The sequence below is a fragment of the Rutilus rutilus genome (genome assembly GCF_951802725.1).
Source record: "Rutilus rutilus genome assembly, chromosome: 8".
Taxonomy (NCBI): domain Eukaryota; kingdom Metazoa; phylum Chordata; class Actinopteri; order Cypriniformes; family Leuciscidae; genus Rutilus; species Rutilus rutilus.
The window spans coordinates 36,222,408-36,243,952 of NC_140222.1; the positions used below are offsets into that span (position 1 = coordinate 36,222,408).

General features: G+C 39.8%; 1 protein-coding gene and 1 long non-coding RNA gene across 8 annotated transcripts in view; one reads left to right on the forward strand and one right to left on the reverse strand.

Moving 5' to 3' along the window:
* The window catches only part of LOC311295378, a 51,090-nt gene extending 49,495 nt beyond the window's left edge, over positions 1-1,595 (reverse strand). The window contains exon 1 of the long non-coding RNA XR_014628322.1: positions 350-1,595. This is a non-coding gene — a long non-coding RNA (uncharacterized lncRNA). The remainder of the gene's footprint in view (positions 1-349) is intronic.
* The window catches only part of add3a (adducin 3 (gamma) a), a 100,500-nt gene that overhangs the window by 55,463 nt on the left and 23,492 nt on the right, over positions 1-21,545 (forward strand). For 5 of the 7 annotated variants that reach the window (XM_084416686.1, XM_084416690.1, XM_084416687.1 and 2 more), the window contains one exon: positions 13,156-13,378. In XM_084416686.1, coding sequence (XP_084272812.1) covers positions 13,184-13,378 — 195 coding nt within the window. In that variant the 5' untranslated portion in view covers positions 13,156-13,183. Of the gene's footprint in view, positions 1-8,253; positions 8,532-13,155; positions 13,379-21,545 lie in introns of those variants that run through there. The other 2 variants (XM_084416685.1, XM_084416689.1) reach the window with 1 other exon arrangement.

Genomic DNA, 21,545 nt, shown 5'->3' on the forward strand with positions numbered 1-21,545 from the left:
CTCTTTCATCTAGTGGTTGTAAGGGTCATAGTTCAAGTTCACGGCCTAGCACATATATGTTTGCGCCTTCGGGACGCCTATGAAAATCTTCACCTCTAGCTTGTTGCTCGTAGCAGGTGGCTGATTATAACGTCTTAATCTGGCAAAGTGCTTGATGTGAGGTCTCGTACGAAGAGTGAAGACGGAAGATCATCCCATGTAATTGCACGTTTGCTCCATTACTTCTTAAAGCTTTTGTACACATGGTTTATGTTATCGTGTGTTTGAGATGTTTTCTATATATGAGTCCCTTGAAGATGGTAAAAAGAACCATATGTGAAATTTGACGGAAGGGAAGGAGGGGACTTACCCAGGTTGATTGCTCTCTTAGGGCATGAGGTGGGGCCGCAACATACATCTCCACTGTTTGTGTTCGTATCCCTGGAAACCTCTGATAGTTCGGCTGAGTGGACGGCAGATGTTTTTAAGTGTGTGTGTGTGTGTGTCTGCGAAGGACTGGTCATACAAAACTTGTGAGAAAGTCTTTTGGCTCATGGGGTAATACATCATTGTCTTACACACACACCCACACTGTTTCTTTTTCCTGACTGCGCAATACCCTTCCAGGAAACAGTCGTCCCTTCCTTCATCCATGCAAGCTTTGATTGTTTCAGTTCACTTTTGCTCAGTGATACAAATCTACTGTCACAAGTCCTTGTTACGGCCAGAAGTTCAGCTTCATCTCATGAACTTCAGTAATCATTTCTCTCGTCATCGATCCCACAAAGGACATGGGTCTGAAATTAAATTTTTTAGATTGCAACAATGGCTTCTGCAGATGTGAATGAGTCTCTTGTTCTAATATTCTTTTTATTTACTCATTCCCATTTCTGGAATGTTGAAATGGCTCCACAGGGAGAGTGAGATGGTTATTATGCTGTGCTAAAGGTCGCCTGTTGACATTCCCTTCGTTTCCGAGTTCACCAAGTAACGTTTTGCGCTTGACCCTAACCAGATCAGATTATGCTGATATCAGATCAAGTCAAATATTAGCTTAGACTTAGAGTTAGTAATGGGAAATTAAAAGAAGTTTACTGATTATTGTTCCATTTCCGATTCTGAATGGCTACCAGTTTACCTTGTGACCGTATCTAATTAGCCAACTATAAAGCCAAGATTTCCTCCTATGCACAGGGTTGACAGCACCATGTGAAATCCGCCATTAGAGGATCTGCGCCTCTAAAATGACTCTGTCCTGAGGGGCTTGAACTTGTGTGGTCATGAAATAGAGAGTCACAGCAGTGCCATGTGATACATAGCAGTACACAAACATCCTCTTTATCGGTTTATTTATCAGCGTCATCGCAAAATGAGGTCTATTACACATGGATGAATGGTTCTTTCATGGTTCTTTTGGGAAAGGATGTTTTCATTGTATCAGTTATATGGTGATTATTGGTGTTTGTTTGGTTAGTGCAGTCAGTGGTTCTCAAACAGTGATCTGTGGACAAGTGGTCTTTGAGATGATTGGCGAATAAACTAATTAAATGGACTAATTAATCAACTCTTAATTAATAATGTGGTTCAATGTGCATACATGTTTAGTCTATCTTTAATTGAAAAATGAAATACAGTAAAAAAAAAAACCAGCAAAATAATATGGCTCAGGACAAGTAACATCGACCTTCGAATGAGGTTTGGTGATTTTATAAACTATAGACTTACTTTATATATGTCTTCAGAATCACTTTGTGGAGTGCCTGAAAGAAGTGTCTAATTTCATTGCAAGTTTGAAAGGTTGCAATCTCTGTTATTCTAATTCTAAATTACCATCTGACGTCTTTTTTTGCAGCTTTTGTGATCAAAAGAGCAGCATGTCTCTTTTTGCCAGCTATTACATAATCCCTAAGCATGAATGAGAAAGTGAGTTTACAGGTTATTGGTATGAAATTAATGTTGGCACTGCTTTATTAAGAATAGGCTTTGAACAGCATTGAGAATAAAAGGATAGAAAATATTGCTTATTAAACTCAGATCTGTAACAAGATGAGAATGTACAGTGTTTTATTCAAGCCTTAAAAGTTTTAGATGACTTCTTTGCTTAAAGTGGCCATATTCTACTCTTAACCATCTTTTTTGTTTTATAGTTTTGCAAGTTTTCAGGTCTGGATGGGGAGGGGGCTTTACATTTGTGAACTTGAAAGTATGACAACATTGTACATCAGACTCTTATTTTAAGGAAAGGAGCAAGGAAAATCCTGTTTTCCATTATGTCCCCTTTAAAGTCTTTCATCCGCCCTGTGATGCTCTGACTCAGATTGAATTAAAACAATCGGAAATCAACTCTACTCAAACAGTTCAAGGTAAAATTATTTCCCCTGAGGAGCTCTCTCTAGATAAAACTCACAATCATGGAGAGGTCACGACTGAGTGAAAACTACAGTATTTGTCAAGCTGCATCCGCTGTTTTTGTAAAAGTTTGTGCACCTAGCAGGAAATATTACCTTTTACTCCCTGACCAGGTCAGATTTCGGACACAATATGAAGGCAATGTCACTTATCCAGCCCACATTTTAATATCTAGGCCTATTTGTAGTTAAGTTGACATGGTTGCGCATTCAGAAGACTTGTTTATTATTTGCTCATTCCCATGGTAACTATGAAGTGTTATGTTTTTAGAATCCAAAATATGACAACATACAAAGAGTCTGTTTTTCTACTGTGTGCATGTTTTCTGGTCTGCTGCCCTGTATGTTACGCTTACTACACTTGGGGAATTTGTTGAAGGCTATCAGGTGATGCTGCCCTCCAGGAGCTGCGGCGCTACAGGCGGATCTTGGCACACGCTCATACATCAGCCATGAACTTTACTGTCTGGCTGACTGACTGACAAGCACAAGAATTTGATACTGATATGCAAGAATACTAATACAACCATCCAAACAGCAGCAGCAGCATTAAGGACGTAAATATTTTCAGACACATTTTAAGTTCAGACGCATTTTAAGTTCACACACACAAGCTAACAAAGTCGAACTATTAACTCTTTCTCTGCCATTGATGGAATTTTCCGTCATTTATGAGACAACACTTCCCCGCCATTAAAGGGATGGTATAATGCCCTTTTCACAAGATGTAAAATAAGTCTTTGATGTCCCCAGAGTGTGTATGTGAAGTTTTAGCTCAAAATACCCAACAGATATTTTTATATAGCATGTTAAAATTGTTACTTTTTGAGGGTGAGCAAAAACGCACAGTTTTTGTGTGTGTGTCCCTTTGAATGCAAATGAGCTGCTGCTCCCGGCACAGACGGCAGCGCTACAACGGCTCGTTCTTAGCAGCTTCGATTACCACACAGACATGCGGTGAATATTTCCAAAACTTTTAGTCTTTTTTTGTTCAAACAAAGAGGAGTTGGACAAAGATGGAGAGACTCAAGAAGAAGTGACAACATGTAGACAACATTTCAGAATGGTTAGTTGATGAATTTATGTATCTTATGTGGAGTTATTTTCTAGTCATTGATTAGCATATTCTGTCATGATAATCTATAAATCGTGTTCCCGGTTTATGTAAATTTTAGGGTTTGTGATATCACTAACCCGGGAGGAAGTTCGTGTAGTCCCTACCAGCCGTTTGTTGTAGTCCTTAAAAAGCAATTTCTTCAAAAGCTAATATCTCCCTTTGCTTTGAACTTTGAGCTTTGTAACTTTGCAGATGTTGTTTATGGTCAAACAGCAACATTACACACTAACTAAAGTTAGAAGAGTGAAATCATAATCAACCACCCCTTTAAAGCTACAATATGTAATATTTTAAGCCACTAAGGGTCGCTAACTTCTTACAATAACAAAGGCGTAGGTTGATGACGCATAAGCGGAATTATGGAACTTGTCGTCATGCCGATTGATCTAATAATGTTTATGGATGAGTGAATACATTGATGTTTTTAACATGACTGTGGTATGAAGCCAGTCGCGATTGCTAATGAGAGACCGATATCAACGCCACACATGAGTCCCGTGGATATAAAGGAATAAGGACATTTCATTCTACCGAACTACCCGCAAGTGCTGTATTACTACTCATACAGGTCAGTTTATTAGACGAATTAAACTTGTGAGGTTACGCAGCGCTGTTTCATATTCGGTTGACCTCTAGTCTTTACCACCTTTCTGGGGCTTGAAAGTGGTAGTTGCGTAGACTGTCAATGGAGGGACAGAAAGCGCTCCGATTTCATTAAAACGATCTTCATTTGTGTTCTGAAGATGAACGAATGTCTTACAGGTTTGGAATGACATGAGGGTGAGTAATTGATGACAGAATTTTCATTTTTTGAGTGAACTAACCCTTTAAAGATACACAGGATTTTACTTTTAATGTCTTTGTCTAGATCATTATGTTTGCATTTACCCATCTAGTTTCACTACCAACTCCAGAACTAGTTTACCTAATTAATTCATTTCTATCCCTCAATACCACATCCAACAGTCTCTCTTAAACCGTATGTTGTATGTGTGTCTTCATGATCTTCTGAAATGCTTGAGATCACCAGTTTAATGAATTTGTCCTGGTTCCAAGTTTATGTGCAGGTTCAGTAAGAGTGTCATTTAAATGTCTGTGTTTGTGAGGAAGAGTTGTTCGACATCCAGTACACTGTCTCCGTTGTTCAAAAGTCAGGGTGGGTTAAAATTGAGCCTCTGGCCACAATGATTCTGCCCTTCCCTGAGATATCACACAAAAAGACCCGCGCTTTGACGGAACATGAGAAATGATGGCCTGATTTGATATCACAACAACGTGTCTGTGTGTCGTAAAGCCACAATTGTGGGCAATATTTTACCGTTTTTATCAGTGCAAACAGTAGGTTTCACACTGCGCAAACATGGATAATGTTGGTTCAAACCAAGTGTAAGAACCATGTGCAAGGCCCGGATGCCTGTTATTAGAGGGTAAAGCGGTCTGCGATGACTGACTAGTGTTTGCATTCTGACATTTTTGCATTCAGGCACGTAATGCAGTCAGGCCTCGTACACCGAGATACCTGCGGGAAACGCGGGACAGAACGAGAGGACCGCACCGCACACATCAGCGCCATCAGAGAGTGTAAACAGTGAATGGCGTCTGTTTGCGTAAGGACACTGGGAATTACGCGCACACACTTGCACCTGTTCTGTTGGTATTACTCTAGTCAAATAGTAGGCAGAGAGAATTGTGGGAAAGGGAGCGATAACAGGGCATAGTGAGACTTTATTTGCAGGCCAAACCACGAGACAAAGATTTTCTGCTCGGTTTTGCCGGCTCGCAGGAATTCCTCTGTCCTCTGGCAGTCAATCTGATTGACTTGTCCTGTGTCCTCCCACTGGACTTTCGTGAACTCGCATGGAAACCATTTATTTATAGTCTGTCTCTGTCATTTGCTGAAAGTTAGTTATTGGTTCACTTTGCCATTGATCAGTGATCATATCCGAATGCTGTCATTACAATGCACTTGATTTTTACATTTTCGGTAACACTTTACAATAAGGTCTCATTTGTTAACATTAGTGAATGCATTCGCTAACATGACCAATATATTTTTTAAAGCATTTCTTAATCTTTGTTAGCGTTAGGCCTGTCGCAGTTATTGATTAATTGTCTGATTGTGGTTATTCGATCTAATTGCAGTTTTTTCTATCCAAAAAAATAGTATTTTTGCTATTTTATATTTATAGTGAGTATAGTTATTATACATAACTAATTAATTAGCGCTGTCAAATAGATTAATTGCATCTAACACGCACGCACACACTTGGGCATATGGGCAATCATGAGCATATTTTAATTATACATTTTACTATAATATAAAGTGACAAATACAAAACACAAAATTGTTAATTGCAATTATTTGAATGACAATTAATCATCAGAACAAAATTCCTAATCACGATGTGCTTAGGTAATGTTAGTATAAATCTAATCTGTTCATTGTTTGTTCATGTTAGATCACAGTGAGTGCATTAACAGATGTTTACAAATACTTTGGAATTTAATAATGTATTAAAAGTTAAAATTACCTCTGACTAAGATGAATAAATGCTCTAGAAGTATTGTTCATTATTAGTTCATGTTAACAATTGAAACATTGTAAAGTGTTACATTTTGGCACGTGGCACGATGCTAAGGTGTTGCTAAGGTGTTGCTAGGATACCCACACCCACAATTCTCCTGATATTCTGGTTTGGATTTGTGTCAGTTTGGTCTGTTATAGACTATGTTTGGTTTGTCACAACAGTCATAAAGGAGGAGTGATCCGTACTTCTCTGATGCCATCTGAGATAAGATATGTGTGTGTGAGTTATTTTTATCTGTTTACATTGACAGAACAACAAGATTTATGATTGCGATATCGGTATCTGACGTGTCTGTCTTCTCTTGAGCTGAGTTTGTATGCCTCACTCTATATGCAGTACCCTTTGTTTGATGGGACAGATACAAAAATAACATGTCTTGTTAAAGATGCTTATCCCCAGAATGTTGTTACTGCATCTATATGCAGATGCTAACTGTGCCATGCTAACCTTGACCTCGTGCTTTATCTGTGAATTCACACGCTGACACACACTCCGACTAGAAGAGTATGGAAGTTATCAATATCAGTATGTGTTATAAAGTGTCTCCAACCCTCTGGACGGCAAGTCGTGGGAAAATAGTTTAATATTTTTGTTTAATTAGTTGTGCTGGATGCTTTCAGAGGCCAATCTGCTCATTAATTCTGACGTCACACGTCACTGTTTCCAGGTCCAAAACACTTATCAGATGCCAAAAGCAAACAACAAATGGTACTAATATACACTCTCACAGTGTGTTGAAATCACGATCCTAACCTTTATCTCCATACCGAAATCCCAGATGGCCAGACAGTGATTCATCTTTTATAAATCGTTAAAATATTGGTGTCCAGGATGTCGTGAGCCCAGAGACTGCAGTATATACACCGTGAGATTATATATGTAATATGAATGCTCATAAATGTAAGTTGAGATGGTATTCTCAGTTGAAACAAGTGGAGGATTGCACTCGGAAATGATATTCCTTACATCATGCAATTTGCAACTAGCTGACTAGTAGTACTGTATTACATAATTTAATTGTTTGTAAAAACATTTAAGTAATGCGCTTTAAACAGAAGTGTATGTATGGGTCAAGACACTGCACCAAAATATGTGTAAAATGCACCTTTTTCTGAAACTATAGCCAGAAGAGATGGGACTAGTCGTGTGATTTTTTTTTTTTTTTTTTTTTTTTTTTTAAATGCCTGCACAATGATATCCAGTATTTATTACTCCTGTTAAAACCATGTAAAGACAATGACTACATAAGTTTTTACAATAATATACGCAAGGATACCAGAAGTACATCCACCTAGACAAGTAGTCCCACTGCAAAAAGAATGATTTTGACAACTTAACATCGCAAATAAAACACTTTTGTTTGAAAGAATTAATACAAGTGCTTTAACATAAATATCAGCTGCGCGTTTCTCTCCTTTTTTTTTCTTCTTGGTTTTATAAACTAATGGGATGAAGAGTCAAAATGATTGTCTATCACAGATGCTGTCGCTATTGATGAACTTGTATTGAACCCAAAACATTGATTGAATCAAACTTTGCTGTTCGTTGCTCATATTTTGTGTTGGCGATAAAACGGGCATACAAGGTTACTGTGAATCACAGCTGTGTTCCAGCTGCTAATGACAGAATCTAATGCTTTAACAGTGTCCTGTTCACATCTATGTGAAGATTGCTTGTGTGTGAGGCGAGCTATGAGGATAATTCGGTTATAGTGTGGATTTGTGTCATACTGTAACTTTATCTCTCTCTCTCTCTCTCTCTCTCTCTCTCTCTCTCTCTCTCTCTCTCTCTCTCTCTCTCTCTCTCTCTCTCTCTCTCTCTCTCTCTCTCTCTCTCTCTCTCTCTCTCTCTCTCTCTCTCTCTCTCTCTCTCTCTCTCTCTCTCTCTCTCTCTCTCTCACACACACACACACACACACACACACACACACACACACACACACACACACACACACACACACACACACACACACACACACACACACACACACACACACACACACACACACACACACTCACACACACACACAGTATCGTAAACACTGACCTTTAATTCTAGCTGGGACACGAGTGGGCGGGGCACAGTGGATATCCTACGTTCTGATTGGCCGATTAGATTTGTGCGCTCAGTGAAGGGGCCGGATTAGTAGGTCACATGACCACTTCAGTTTCTCTCACTACTGAAGCAGATCCTCGCAAACAGACTCCCACGTACAAACATACACACACACACACACGCACACTACAGGCGAAAATCCCCTATTTACGAGGGAAGAGGAGTGCGAGGGTTGCTTTGTGCGCTTTACTGAGTGGAATTGTGGAGTTTTGGGACTGTTTTTGTCGTGTTTAATCCTCCGAGGTAATCTGGGATTCTCGAGGCGGGAATGAGAGAGATGCGCTCGAGCGCTCACTGGACTTTCACTCTGTGAGGATCAAACAGGTGAGTTTAACGGCACAAGTTCTGGAAAACCACTCCGTTTTCTTTTCTGGGTTACTATTTAAGCCTGCATTGTCGTTTAAAGTCAATTTGAATGATTAAGTAAACTAACAGTTACAAATATCACAACAGCGTCAAAAAAAAAAGATGTAAAGGTCTTATTCGTCAACCTATTTTTGTAACCTTAAAGCACTATTTTTTTGCATCCTATCATGTAATTTTATAACTGTGTTTTTTTTTAAAGCTTGCTTTGTCGTTATTTTCTGCGCGAGCACGCACACACCCCCTCGCGCGCCGACGGTCCGCTATTCTGAGCGCGAGACCCTGAAATCTGAGTCTGAAAATCTCTCGCGCGCTATTTATAGATCTGCTAAAGATAAAGAAAGAAATAGTACGGCATACCGACGACGATGAGGGCTGTGGGAGGAAACACACATATTGAACAGTTGCCTCAAAGGTACTTTAGGGCGCTTAAGACTCACTTAAAAATATATATATAAATGTCACATGACACTCGCTACTTATAATGTTGCCGTTTTTTTTTACTCTGCTTTATTATCAGTTAGTGTATGTTAAAGGTTCGCACACAGTCCTCAGGTCAGTCTGACTCGCTGTGAATGGTAAGTAGTGATTGTAATGGTTCATTTGAGGGTGACTGCTGTCTGAAATGGGACTCATGTCAAACTGAATCTAAGCTGTGAGAGAGAAAGCAGTAACACAATGAGGCATTGACTGTAGTGCACACTGTGAATCTTGTGACTCGTACTGCTGGTGTCCCTGTAGTGTATTTTATTGTCTTCTGTGGCTATTGTATTACTAATGTCCTTTCTGTTATTACAGCACTGATCTCTGTGCATGTGTGCGAGAAATCCTGCACAGCAGTTCATTATTGCCTGCCGAACAGCTGTTTTAAGTGAGGATTGAGGATCCCTCCCCATTTCCCACACTTTTTTATTTTCACCAGACACTCACGATGACAGTTTGGGGCAATCAGCAGCACGTCCCACAATCAACACACTGCTTTGCATAAAGCAGTCGATAAGCTGAGATTGACGAGGCAGGGTTATATAATTTCATGTACAGGACATCTGCCGCCTGTCCCAGTAGATTCAGATCCAGATTCATATTTAGCAGATTATAATTCCATTATGCAGTTTTGTTTTTTCAACAGATGGTGGAAAGTTTTAAAATGGTTAGTTCATGCAAAAATTACACCGTCAAGTAGGGCTGGGTGATATGGCCAAAAAAATCACGATAATTTTTTTTATATCAGTCGATATCGATAAATTATCATGATAAAAGTCAAATCTTTATTTCTTTCAAGTTTAAAGGCAGATTTTTGCTCCTAAGTGAAAGTTGTAGAAACCAGAGCGTTAATTGTGGTTTTAAACTACTCTTTATTGTCAGAACATATCAGGACAAACACTTACCGAACAGGTGAACATTTCACAAATCTGAGGTAGAACATTCAAACATTTGTCATTTTTCCTTAACAAAATAAATATCTTTATTGGACAATTAATTTCTTAGTTTCTGCATGTGCTCATTTTTATTTGGTAAAATGTAATATTCTGACTGTTTGAGTTTTATTAAACTTAACCACTGGTCATCCAGTATCATGCATTTAGATCTTGATAACCTCACTATCATGGCAAAATGTCACTTTATGGTTTCTATGGTATTTGTATGAAAAACAGTAGCCTAAATACATTATTAAATACTGTAATTATATTCCATCAGTCCGTTAATACATCGTCTACATTAATAATATAATACAATTCAATATGTATATCCCACATTTCATGATGCAGTTAATATTACTAGGCTAACGCTACAGTAAATCCATGGTAAATGATGGGAATTTGTAGACGGAAAAGCCTTCTGCGCACAGTGTTTCTCCTGTTTGTCAGCGCTGTTTCATCTGCCTTTAAACTGGTTTAAATCACTGAGACATTCGGTGTTCTTCGCTGAATTCAAGCGCTTCTCACTGGGTCTCGTGACGAGAGCGATCAGAGTAGACGCATCTGCTCTAGCGCTGCCGTTTGGACTTTGAGCCGAGCGGATAAATGGTCCGTGTGGCGCGCGGTTCAAATGAGTTTCGTTCCGCTTTTGGCGCATAAACATTATCGAACATTTATCGAACTCTTGATATCGTTTTATCGAGAAAAAATATATCGCGATACTTATCGTTATCGTTTTATCGCCCAGCCCTACCGTCAAGCCTCAAAAGAAGCATACAACTACATTATCTTTCAAAAGTTTGGGGTCAGTAAGCAGTCTCTGATGCTCACCAAAGCTGCATTTATTTTTTATTTTCCTGAATCAAGACTTTGATTCGAAAGACTGAAAAAGCTGTTGATTCTTCTGTCAGACGCATTTAAGCGAAGAGTGCCGGAGAGAAACGCGCTGTCCTGATTCAGTATCTGCGGTCAGATGAGATGTTGTCAGGCTATGTGTCATTGTCATTATTCTAATGTTATTTTCGTAACTTGTTACTAAGTAAAAAGCCTCTCACCTCATTAAAACGAACTTTCCTGTCCTGTCAGATGTTGAACTGTGCTTGTATTGCACAGTCTTTAATTGCACACACAAATTGAAGAGGCGCCTACAATTGTGGCTTAATGGCCATGGGAAAATGTGGGTCCCTTTGTCAAACCATTTGAGAACTCGTAGTAAAAAGTCCTCTTTCATTTTTATAGAAATAAGCAACAATTTATAAAAAAAATTTGTTTTGAAAGGTAGTCATACCTTTCAGGTTTGTAGCGACATGAGGTTGAGTGAACCGAAATTTAATTTTTTGGGTCTTGAAGGGACACAAATACTGTGGTTATTGTCTGGTGAGATACACCCACCTGCTGTTGTTGTCATTGTTTAGTGCGGTTCGTAGTTCTGCCTTTCAGGCTTTGCTGCCTTCGTGTTGTGTTTCTGGGTGGGTGTGTCAGTTGTCGTCATCTGTCAGCACACGACAGTTGCAGCCAGGGCTCGCTAGGTTTGATTATTGCATCACAAGTTGAAACGCGTGGGTTTTTTGTGCACATATGGCTTGTTGTCTTGACAGCATAATAAACTGAAGCGTCGTCCCCTTAAGCTTCCCTCTTCCTGTTAGTCAGATGTGCCCAGATCTATTGTAGAGTTTGCATTTGTTTGTGTGTGTGTGTGTGTGTGTGTGTGTGTGTGTGTGTGTGTGTGTGTGTGTGTGTGTGTGTTTATTTGACTTTTTAACCTGGAATGCAACTCTTAATCAGGTTAATAGGGCTATTTGATGCTGTAAGTTTTGCATGTGTGCGTAGAGCACGTACCTAAACGTGTGGTGAAGTATTGCTTCCTGTTGGCTTGGGCTTTTATTTAGCCCACCCTGTGCAGATGTGTGTGTGCGTGTGTGTTTCTGGCAGAGTTGTGTGTCTCTAATCTGAACCATCTTTCCAAGTGCCATTTGACCTGAATGAGCAGCTTAGCAACGTACAGCAGAGAAAAGAAGCCCACCCGCCCCTGCAGAATGAAGTGGGGAAGAGAGTGAGTGTGAAAACACAGAAGTACAGGTGAAAGCTTTTTACTGAGGCCTGGGAAAATGCCTGACACAGTCTGGCGCAACAGCAGACGTGATTTTAAAACAGTCCCAGCTTGAATGTCTGATTTCAGTGGTCACTACTAAGACTATTAACGCCAAGTAGGTGTTAAACTACCAATTTAACTCATCACATATTCATGTTACAGACATGAATGGTGCAAAAAAAAATTATGCTTTTTTCCCCCCAAATACATTTAAAAATGTATTTTATTCCTGTGATGCAAAGCTGAATTTTCAGCATCATTACTCCAGTCTTCAGTGTCACATGATCCTTCAGAAATCATTCTGATATGATGATGTGATGCTCAAGAAACATTTCTACTTATTAACTGGAGGAAAAAAACAAACAAACATGTGCAGCTTCATATTTTTTTGGCAACCCTGATACATAGAAAGTTCAAAGAACAGCATTCATTTGAAATAATATAAATCTTTTGTAACATTATTAATGTCTTAATTAGTACTGTCACTTTTAATTAATTTAATGCATCCTTGCTGAATAAAAGTATCTTACCAACCCCAAACTTTTGAACGGTAGTGTGCCATCTGGAGAAATTCATTTTTAATACTCTGCAGCTTTACTCAAACGAGAGAGAAATCCAAATTGCTGGGACAACAGTGTGTGTGTGTGTGTGTGTGTGAGAGAGAGAGAGCAAAAATCAGGCCTAACTAAACCTGATAGTGTAATAGGATAGCGCTGCCCTCCTGTTGGTTGACCTGACGCCACCCTTCACTGTTGGCGGGACAGCCACTCTCTTCTTTTTGTTGAGGGTGAACAAAGAACAAGGTCCATTGTGAATAGTGATACTCTCAGCAAGTGAGTTCAGCTTATGTGCGGTTGCCTGTTTTTTGATTGTATTGATCGGTGGACTTATGTGCGTGCTTGTGTGGGATGATGGGTTTGCCCTCAGAGCATTAGTGATCGAGACTGTTTTGCCTGTCAAATGAAGTGCACAGGCTTCCTCTCACAGGTTTTTTTCATTTAGTGAGTAGAAATAGATGTTGTGTTTACTAGGGATGTGCAATAATAAGTATTTATACATTTTTCTTTCTTTCCAGGTGAAAACAGCAGGACAGTACAGTAGAGATGAGTGGTGAGTCGAGACAGGGGGTGGTGACAACCCCTCCACCCCCCAGCGTGGGGAAACGGGAGGGTTACTTCGACCGCATCAATGAAAATGACCCCGAATACCTGCGTGCACGCAACATGTCTCCCGACCTGCGACAAGACTTCAACATGATGGAGCAGAAGAAAAGAGTCACACAGATACTACAGAGTCCAGTAAGAAAACACAAACACTCAATGTTAAAACAAATATTTTCCCGAATTTGGCTGAGGAATTGACCCTTCGCTAAGCCCCGCCCTCCTTAGTTACTGTTGCTACGCCTGTCAAGCTTTTGCGCTTGGCACGTCTATTACAGTATGTATGCACCGGTTTCAGACATTCCCAAGGAGATAATTAGTCATTTTTGGCGAACAGGTGAAAATCTGAGAGAGCAAGACAAAAGGGACTGCAGTATGCATTCGAGGGATATATCCACGACATAATATGCAAACGATTAGAGAATAATTTCATCAAAATTGAAGCTAAAGCCTAGATCGTTAGGTCCCAGCGCAAGCAGCAGCGCCTCATACGCTGACCATTCAAATGGGAAACACACAAATTGAGGAACAGCTATGTGCATGCACAGCAGGGTGAGTGAAATTTGAAAATAATATAACAATTATAAATCAAACAGCTTATCCATAAGTATTGTGGAATAAACACAAGACATTAGCCTGACCACTTTGCAATGATAACATTCTCCCGCTTATATTTTTAGTGCGCCGGGCTACTGCTCACACGTCGTGGGTCACATAAGTGACTAACGTTACTGTTATGAACTGATTAAGTTTGCATACCAACCTTTTCCTTGGAGATCTCCGGCAAGCCCCCTGATGTTCCCTCCTTTTACTAACTACCTTTTACTTATACTAGAACTAACACCGGGAGAGTCGCGATCGGATTGGGGTACTAGTTTAGCCGTCGATTAACAAAATGCTGAAATATATTTTTAAGTAACGTTAAGTTATGTCAGTGAGCCTCCGTCTTGCCTTTAATCACACTGCTTGATCCACGAGCTGGACAATAACTTTATTCTAGAGCTGCTATAAAGCCAAAACACTTTACTTTTAATTTCCTATTATCAATGTAAAGCTGCTTTGGAACAATCTACATTGTTAAAAACGCTATATAAATAAAGATGACGCCCGGCATTTCTCCCCTTGGGTTTTAGGTTTCGGGAAGGGAACAAAATCCACCACCCCGTCCAAACTTTTAGGATACCGGGTATCAGATTTGCACAATCCATACGCATAACGCATGGGCATGTTTCCCTCGCTCGAAAGCTTGCCAGACCTCCCGCGCCTAGTTACGGTTGCTAAGCCACGATTGGCCAGTAGCGGTTTTCGGGCGTGGCTTAGCGAAGGGTCAATTGCCCCCAAAAGACGACTTAAAAGTCTTTATTGTGGTAAATGAGAAAAGCATCAAATAGGCATTAAAAAAAAGCAGCGTTAGAAGGAAATATTATATTTGATTCAGCATTTATTACACAAACTTTTAGGCTTCAGCGGCCTTGAGGGTGAGTAAATGATGACAGAATTTTTGGGTGAACTATCTATTTAATGTTTGTTTATTTATTTATTTATTTATTTATTTATTTATTTATTATTATTAATATTGAAATTAGGCTTGCTGCAATAGTCAGTGTTCATCCGCAACAGCGGTTACATCACTTGCCCACCACAGCAGTGCCCCCCACCGTTGTTTTGCTTTTTTTATAGTAATAAAAATAATTTAATTCAGTTAGAGAACAGACACTACAATTAAAAACTGAACGTCTGCTCAATGCAGCGTGAGCCAAACAAGATTCGCAACACAGATCAGCTGCAGGAGTCAGATTTCGCCTCACTCTTGACTGACAAGACAATGGGGGAAGATTTGGTTTCAAAGCGAAATATACGTGGACGATTGTGAATCGAATCACAAATGTCAAAAATAGATTTCCTAAATGTTAATTGATAATGTAACGTTGGCGGAACGCAAAAGGCGCCTGGGACAGTCTGTGGCGTGCAGCTGTGCACATAACAGAGACGCATGATGGTTGAGCGAGAAATCCGACCAGCATTAAAATCTAGCGTAACTTTGGCTTCTATTAAGTTGAAGGAAAAAGGACCTGGACAAGAGCCACACTTTATGCAAGTAGGGCTCCAGACTGCGACCAAATGGGCGACAAGAGGTTGCACTGGTGCGAACACCACGTTGTCCAGTTGAAACCGCGCTATTCGTTTGAGCTGCAACGGAACGTTTAGTGCGAGCTCAGAACATGAACATGAAATGACGCAAGCTTTGAACCGGTGTACTCGTGAGCCGATCTCAATTACTTATTACACAGCGCTGGGAGATCCAGTGAGAAAGTGTTTGAATTCACCGCAGAATTAATAACATCGCAGCGAGATCTAATTGGAAGCATTAAAATTGGGTGCAGAATTCTGTAATAAACCACACATTGTCAGATCGAACAGCGCTGACGTGGAAACCAGGACAACCGTAAAAGCTTCCACCCAACTCGGAAAAGGCAAAGCGAATTACATACTCTATCGCAACATTTATTGCCAAATCTCTTCCATTTGTTTAATTAACAAAATATATTGGAAGTAAATTCATTATGGATCATTACAAATACTTTGCTTTAAAAAAACCAAGTTGTCACACAGTGAGAAAAAAGAAAATCTGTATATAGAAAAAAAGATTCGTCGATAATCGTTTTATCATCGCATCGCATCACAGCCCTCTGAATTGTAAATGAATCGAGGAACCACGAGATTCTCACCCCTAATATTTAAGCGAGTTTGTCATTGTACTGTTTCTTTGTTGTGTTATTCATTAGGAATAATAATGAACCGACCATTCAAGCGGTTGCCGCACCCGGATTGGCCCTAATTCTAAAGCGAAAGTAAAATACGCACGGCCACTCATAACGGGGCGTGGTTTCAGTTCATTTTACAATTTACATTTACAATTAATTGAAAATGCTCGCTCTGCTCTGCTCCGCACCGTCATGAGTGGCCGTGCGTATTTTACGTTCGCTTTAGAATTAGCGATTTAAAAGTGAGGTGCATAAGAGCATTTTATTTTATTTTATTTTTTAAAGAAATTATACTCTAAACAAGAAACTAAAACTGCCAGTAGGTGGTGGTGGTAAATGTCTAAATGAGTCAGTCATTCATTGATTTAATTCGTTCAAACAGCTGATTCATTCAGGAATTAAGTAAATAGGCTTGTTCGACTTGAACCGGCGCTGCACAGACCGATCGGTGAATGACATCAAAGTACCGCGAGAGCGAAGCGAGTAGACGCTCCTTATGCTTGTGAATTGCTCTCGCGGTACTTTGATGTCATAAACCGATCGATCTGTGCAGCGCCGGTTCAAGTCGAGCAAGCCTATTGGTTCTATTAATGTATGGGCCATTGAATCATTGGTTCACCCGACTGATTCGCTCAAAACGCGGATTTATTCAGAAACGAAACACTGCTGTGTGTTGCTTGGAGATGCACAACAGTTCTGCTCTGGCTTTAAAGGTGATTTTCATTGGCAAAATTGAGCAAAAGCAGACAATTTTGTGTCTGAAATGTATCACAATATCAACTTATTTATTGAACTGTTGTATAAAATCAATATAACATTTGCTCTCAAGCTATTTGGGACAAATGTTATTAAACAATTTTTTTGCAAGAAAATACTTTTTCTTGTAAATTCATGTTTAATTCTTTGGTTTTTTTTTTTTTTCATTATTTGTGAAATTTACTAGTCGTTTCAGGGTGAAAATTGTTTTTAAAGTAAAAACAAATTTTCCAGTGCACACTGAAACAACACTTGTGTACACAGTTTTGTTAAAGCAAATGTTTTGGTCTGTTTGTACAGTACGGGGATGTTTTCCACTTTTCAACCGATTTATTCGGCAGGAATGTGCTTTCAATGTAAAAGTGTTTACTTATAGATTTTACAGGTTGTCTCGAGCCATGTGGTTTTGAATAAACGTCATGCCACCGTGAAGTTTACATTTCAAAGCTTGGCACGAACTTCTAAAGTTAGTTTTGAACCCAGCCGCTTCATGCACCTTACACAGCCTCTCTGTTCACAATGAAAGATTTATGTTTTATTTTTTTATCAGATGAGTAGGTTTGTCAGCAAGTTAATTGTGCGTTTGTTGTGATGTTTTGAGTTACAGCTCAATCGTACACACAAAGCCACAGCTGCACCGTAAAAACCCATCTGGTAGACCACACCCCATTACACGCACACCACCGACATCCACTTCTCACATATATAAACACAATCCAGCCAGCGAAGCATAGCCCTGCACCTCTGACCTACAGTAGAGAGATTATAGCGAACACACACAAGATTACAGTTGACACACACTGGAGAGATTACAGTGAACATACTGCGCAGATTACACTCCTGCAGACATTTCAGTAAACACATACTGTTAAAGGAATGTTCTGGGTTCAGTACAAGTTAAGCTGTATGGACGACATCTGCCGTCACATGCCGTCGATTAACTCAGCAAATAATACCAACTTTTAATATAACCATTTTAAAAATGTACTATTAAAATAAATGTTCAAGTTTTAATTATAAAATTAAATGATAAATGCAAAATATAAATTTTAAACACAATGTAAAATATATAGGGTTGTTGTAGTGGAAACTTTTGTACTTAGATCTTTCCTTTGACATGAATTTGAAGCAACATCCTAGAGCAGATCTGCACGGTTGAGCGCTTTAATGTCAGTATTTGAAAGTGAAATGCATTCTTTCTGTCATTGCAATGATAAACAAGAGGCAGTGTGACAGCACGGTTAATTACGGCATGGCCCTGCTGGGCTTTATTAGCAGCAGCTGTCCGAGCACGTGTTTCTGAGACACACTATATACTATTCTCACTCATCCTTCACGGTGTATGGAGAGGAGCCAGTCAGGGTAGGCAGCAGGTGTATCGGCACACAGGACTGTGTGTTTACGTCTGCGCTATCAGAGCCGATTCAACAAGCCTCTTTCATATCTCTCTCTCTCTCTTTCTCTCTGTAGCATCAGGGTTTCCATGTGTGTGCGTGTGGAAGAGAGCTGCTTAAATTACACGTCTGTCCGTAGACTGTGTTTAAGGTCAGACTATTATAGGCAGGGCGGAGTTTGCTATGCTTTAGACCTCATCTGTGCTGTCACAACCAAAACAAACGAAGACATCTCAATGTTAACGCAAGCCGTTCTGGAAACTGAGGAAAAATAGTGGTTTGCTCTGACGGATATTTGCTTAGGAGGTTAAACAACATGTTAACGATATTAAACTGTTATGGCAAAATTGAATTTGTCTTGAATTTCCTCCCTTGGGTTATTTTTAGTTCCCCCCACTCCCCTCTGTTTCCATTTTCAGCATTAAAGCATGCCATTCCCAGAGTCGTAACTGTTTTCCAAGAGCGCTGTGGTTTGGTTTGGTCAGGACCCTCACGTTTGAGAGGATTTCATGCTGAGAGAGGCAGGCGGGATCGTTCATACCCTGTCCCGGGCGTCCAGTTCTCGTTCAAGCACAATTTAATACTCGCACTGGGAATTAGAGCCCAGGATATCTCCATCTCACCTTTGTACTTATTTAGCTAGTTTTGGCTCGGACTGTTGCGTTTGAAGAGCCGCCCGTGTGCTCATAAAGTGAGGTGAATGGGTTACTAAAACAAATTCACCTTGTCTGATCAGACAGCATATCAAAACTGACTCAGACCCACATTACAATGTCTTAAAGGCTAGATAACGCCCATCTTCCACCGTGGTTTGATATTAATGTAGTAACTGTGTTTTGTTTTATGAAGTTAGATCTTCACCGCTTTGATCTAATGACAAGTGTGGGCATAATAGCCCATGTTTATGTGATGGCGTAACCCTGTACAAGCATGTTGGCTGCGTGGTTTGTTTTGGAGGCATGTTTGATGATTCCCACAGTTAATCTTTCATCATGCCGTTCACCTCTTAATTACTTCGCTGAATGAAACCTGCACACAGCTAAACTGATCCTAGATTGCTTGTGTGCTTGTTTGCACCCATTTAGTGTAGTAGACACAAGCATCACTATTACTATTGCTCATACTTAAAGGAGCTGTATGTAAGAAATGTATTTCAATTAATCATAAAATGGCCCTGATATGTCACTAGACATTAAGAAATCATGTTCATTTCAAATACTTATATCACTGACAACAGTAGTCCGGCCAGGATATTGTCATTTAAAAAGTGAAGTTGCAGCCCTCAACTGATGTTGATGTTGTCATCTTGTGTTTTGGCCTGAAGCGCCACCCTCCACCTATCTACCAATCACGAAGTCAGTAGTGTTTCGGCATCGGGGTTGCCAGCTCTGCTCTAGTTACCACAGCTGCAGCTACAAACGTTCCTGCTGGATCCTGCAGCCTTACTGGCAACCTCGAGTCAGGGGGGAGGGGGAGGGGATACACCGCTCTACAGTAATTTGAAAGTGATTGCAGTACCAGTTTTGGCCACAATCTTACATACGGCTCCTTTAAAGTGCGGTCACGTTAGCAAAATTTTCCAAGCAAAAAAACTTTCATTGTCTTTAGTCAATAGTAAGTGATTTATGTAGTAGAACTTACACAAAAGTCACATTCAAACCAAGAAGCTTTCTTCTGTTAAACGCGGCGGATTAGCATTACCCACTTGAATCTGTTGCGAAATCAGCATGGGGAAACTTTTCACCTTCAAGCGATTTTCCCCAATCTCATAGATTCCTATTAAAATGACTGGATTTTGCCCACAAAAATTCTCAGAATAACCGCAGATGTGACCACACCTTTACGGTTTAAATTTGAACTAACCCATAACCGTAGTTTGGGGCTATTATGTGTGTATTAAGGGCATGCATTTGTGGCTTCTTACTTTCCCTTTGTTTTCTCAGTGTATGCTTGATGGATTAGGCTCTCGCTCAAAACCAAGCAAACATAAAGGCCAATGTAATTTGATTCCTGTGTAGTTTGTTTCACCCTAGATTAGTAATAAGTACTGATTAGTTTACACACAAGCACAAAGCAGAACAGATATCCAGTTAACAGTTAACTAAACTCTTGAGTGTCTCTCAAAGATTTGATGTCAGTGACCTCTGAAACTTTGGCAAATCTAGTGATTGATTGATGCTTATTGCTTATTACTATATAAACACAACTTTAAAAAGCCATTATTTATCCCAGTACATGCAATTTGCATAAACCTCAGACCGATTAAAACAGCTGATTTTTAACCACTGCTCGCCATTTTGTGTGCAAAATCCATCAGGTAATCAGTGAACAGGGACTTGTTTTACCTTTCTTATTCTGGTTTATGCATATATGTTTTGCATAGTGTTTGCATGTATTCTGCCTGCTTAGGACATATCAGTGTGACAATCTCGCATACTGTGCTGAAGGAAGTTTTGCATGCATCAGCTCATCCTGACACCTACTCACACCTGGTAATAAGACAAGTCTTTGTGCACTTGTACAGTAAGAATGAAGTCATCTTAACTGAGGTGTTGTGTCAATGAATCTCCTCTGTTATTACCCGCAGCATGTGAGCACTCTATCAATGTCTGTGATTCATTCTTTAGTCTGAACTCTTTGATCCGAACAGGTGTGCAGAATGACAGCACATCTTACAGATGAGCTTTATCACTGGTTTGTTATGAATCAGTGTTTCCCCTAGGCTCTTTTTCAGCGGGAGGGGGGGCAGGGTTCCCACGGGTCCTTGAAATCCTTGAAAGTTTGTGACTCTGAAGAAATGTTTTCAAGGCCCTGGAAAGTTTTTGAAATTAAACATAGCCTACATGATACAGGTCCTTGAAAGTGCTTGAATTTATTTTGTGCAAGTTTTCGTGGCCTATGCATACTAGCTTGCTTGATTTACGTACATTAACGCGTTACGTTAAGTGTTTCCAGTGCGAGGTGTTGTATGTTGCCATGACGTTCACGCGCACACAAAACTACTACGATGGTACCTTAACATTTCACAGACACACCGTGAAACATTGCAGAAATAGGCTGAAACCGCTGAAACGTTTCAAGTTTCAAGATATTTTGCTCACCAAAGAAGATTACATAGAATGCTTGTTAGGATAATGTAAACCCATGAGGCAAAATAAAAACTTAAAAGCATATTCATATATCTTAAAACTTAAAACTTTACATGAGCCTAATAGTGTTGCACGGTGCACCGATACTTCAAAAGTATCGCGATTCTCGGAAATTAAAAAGTCACGATTCCTAAATTTATTAGTATCGATACTTCTAAGAATGACCGCGTTCCAGATTTGTAAGGCCGGCGACACACTGGATGCGTGGCGTGAGCGTCTCAGCTGCGTGGCGTGTCCGTTT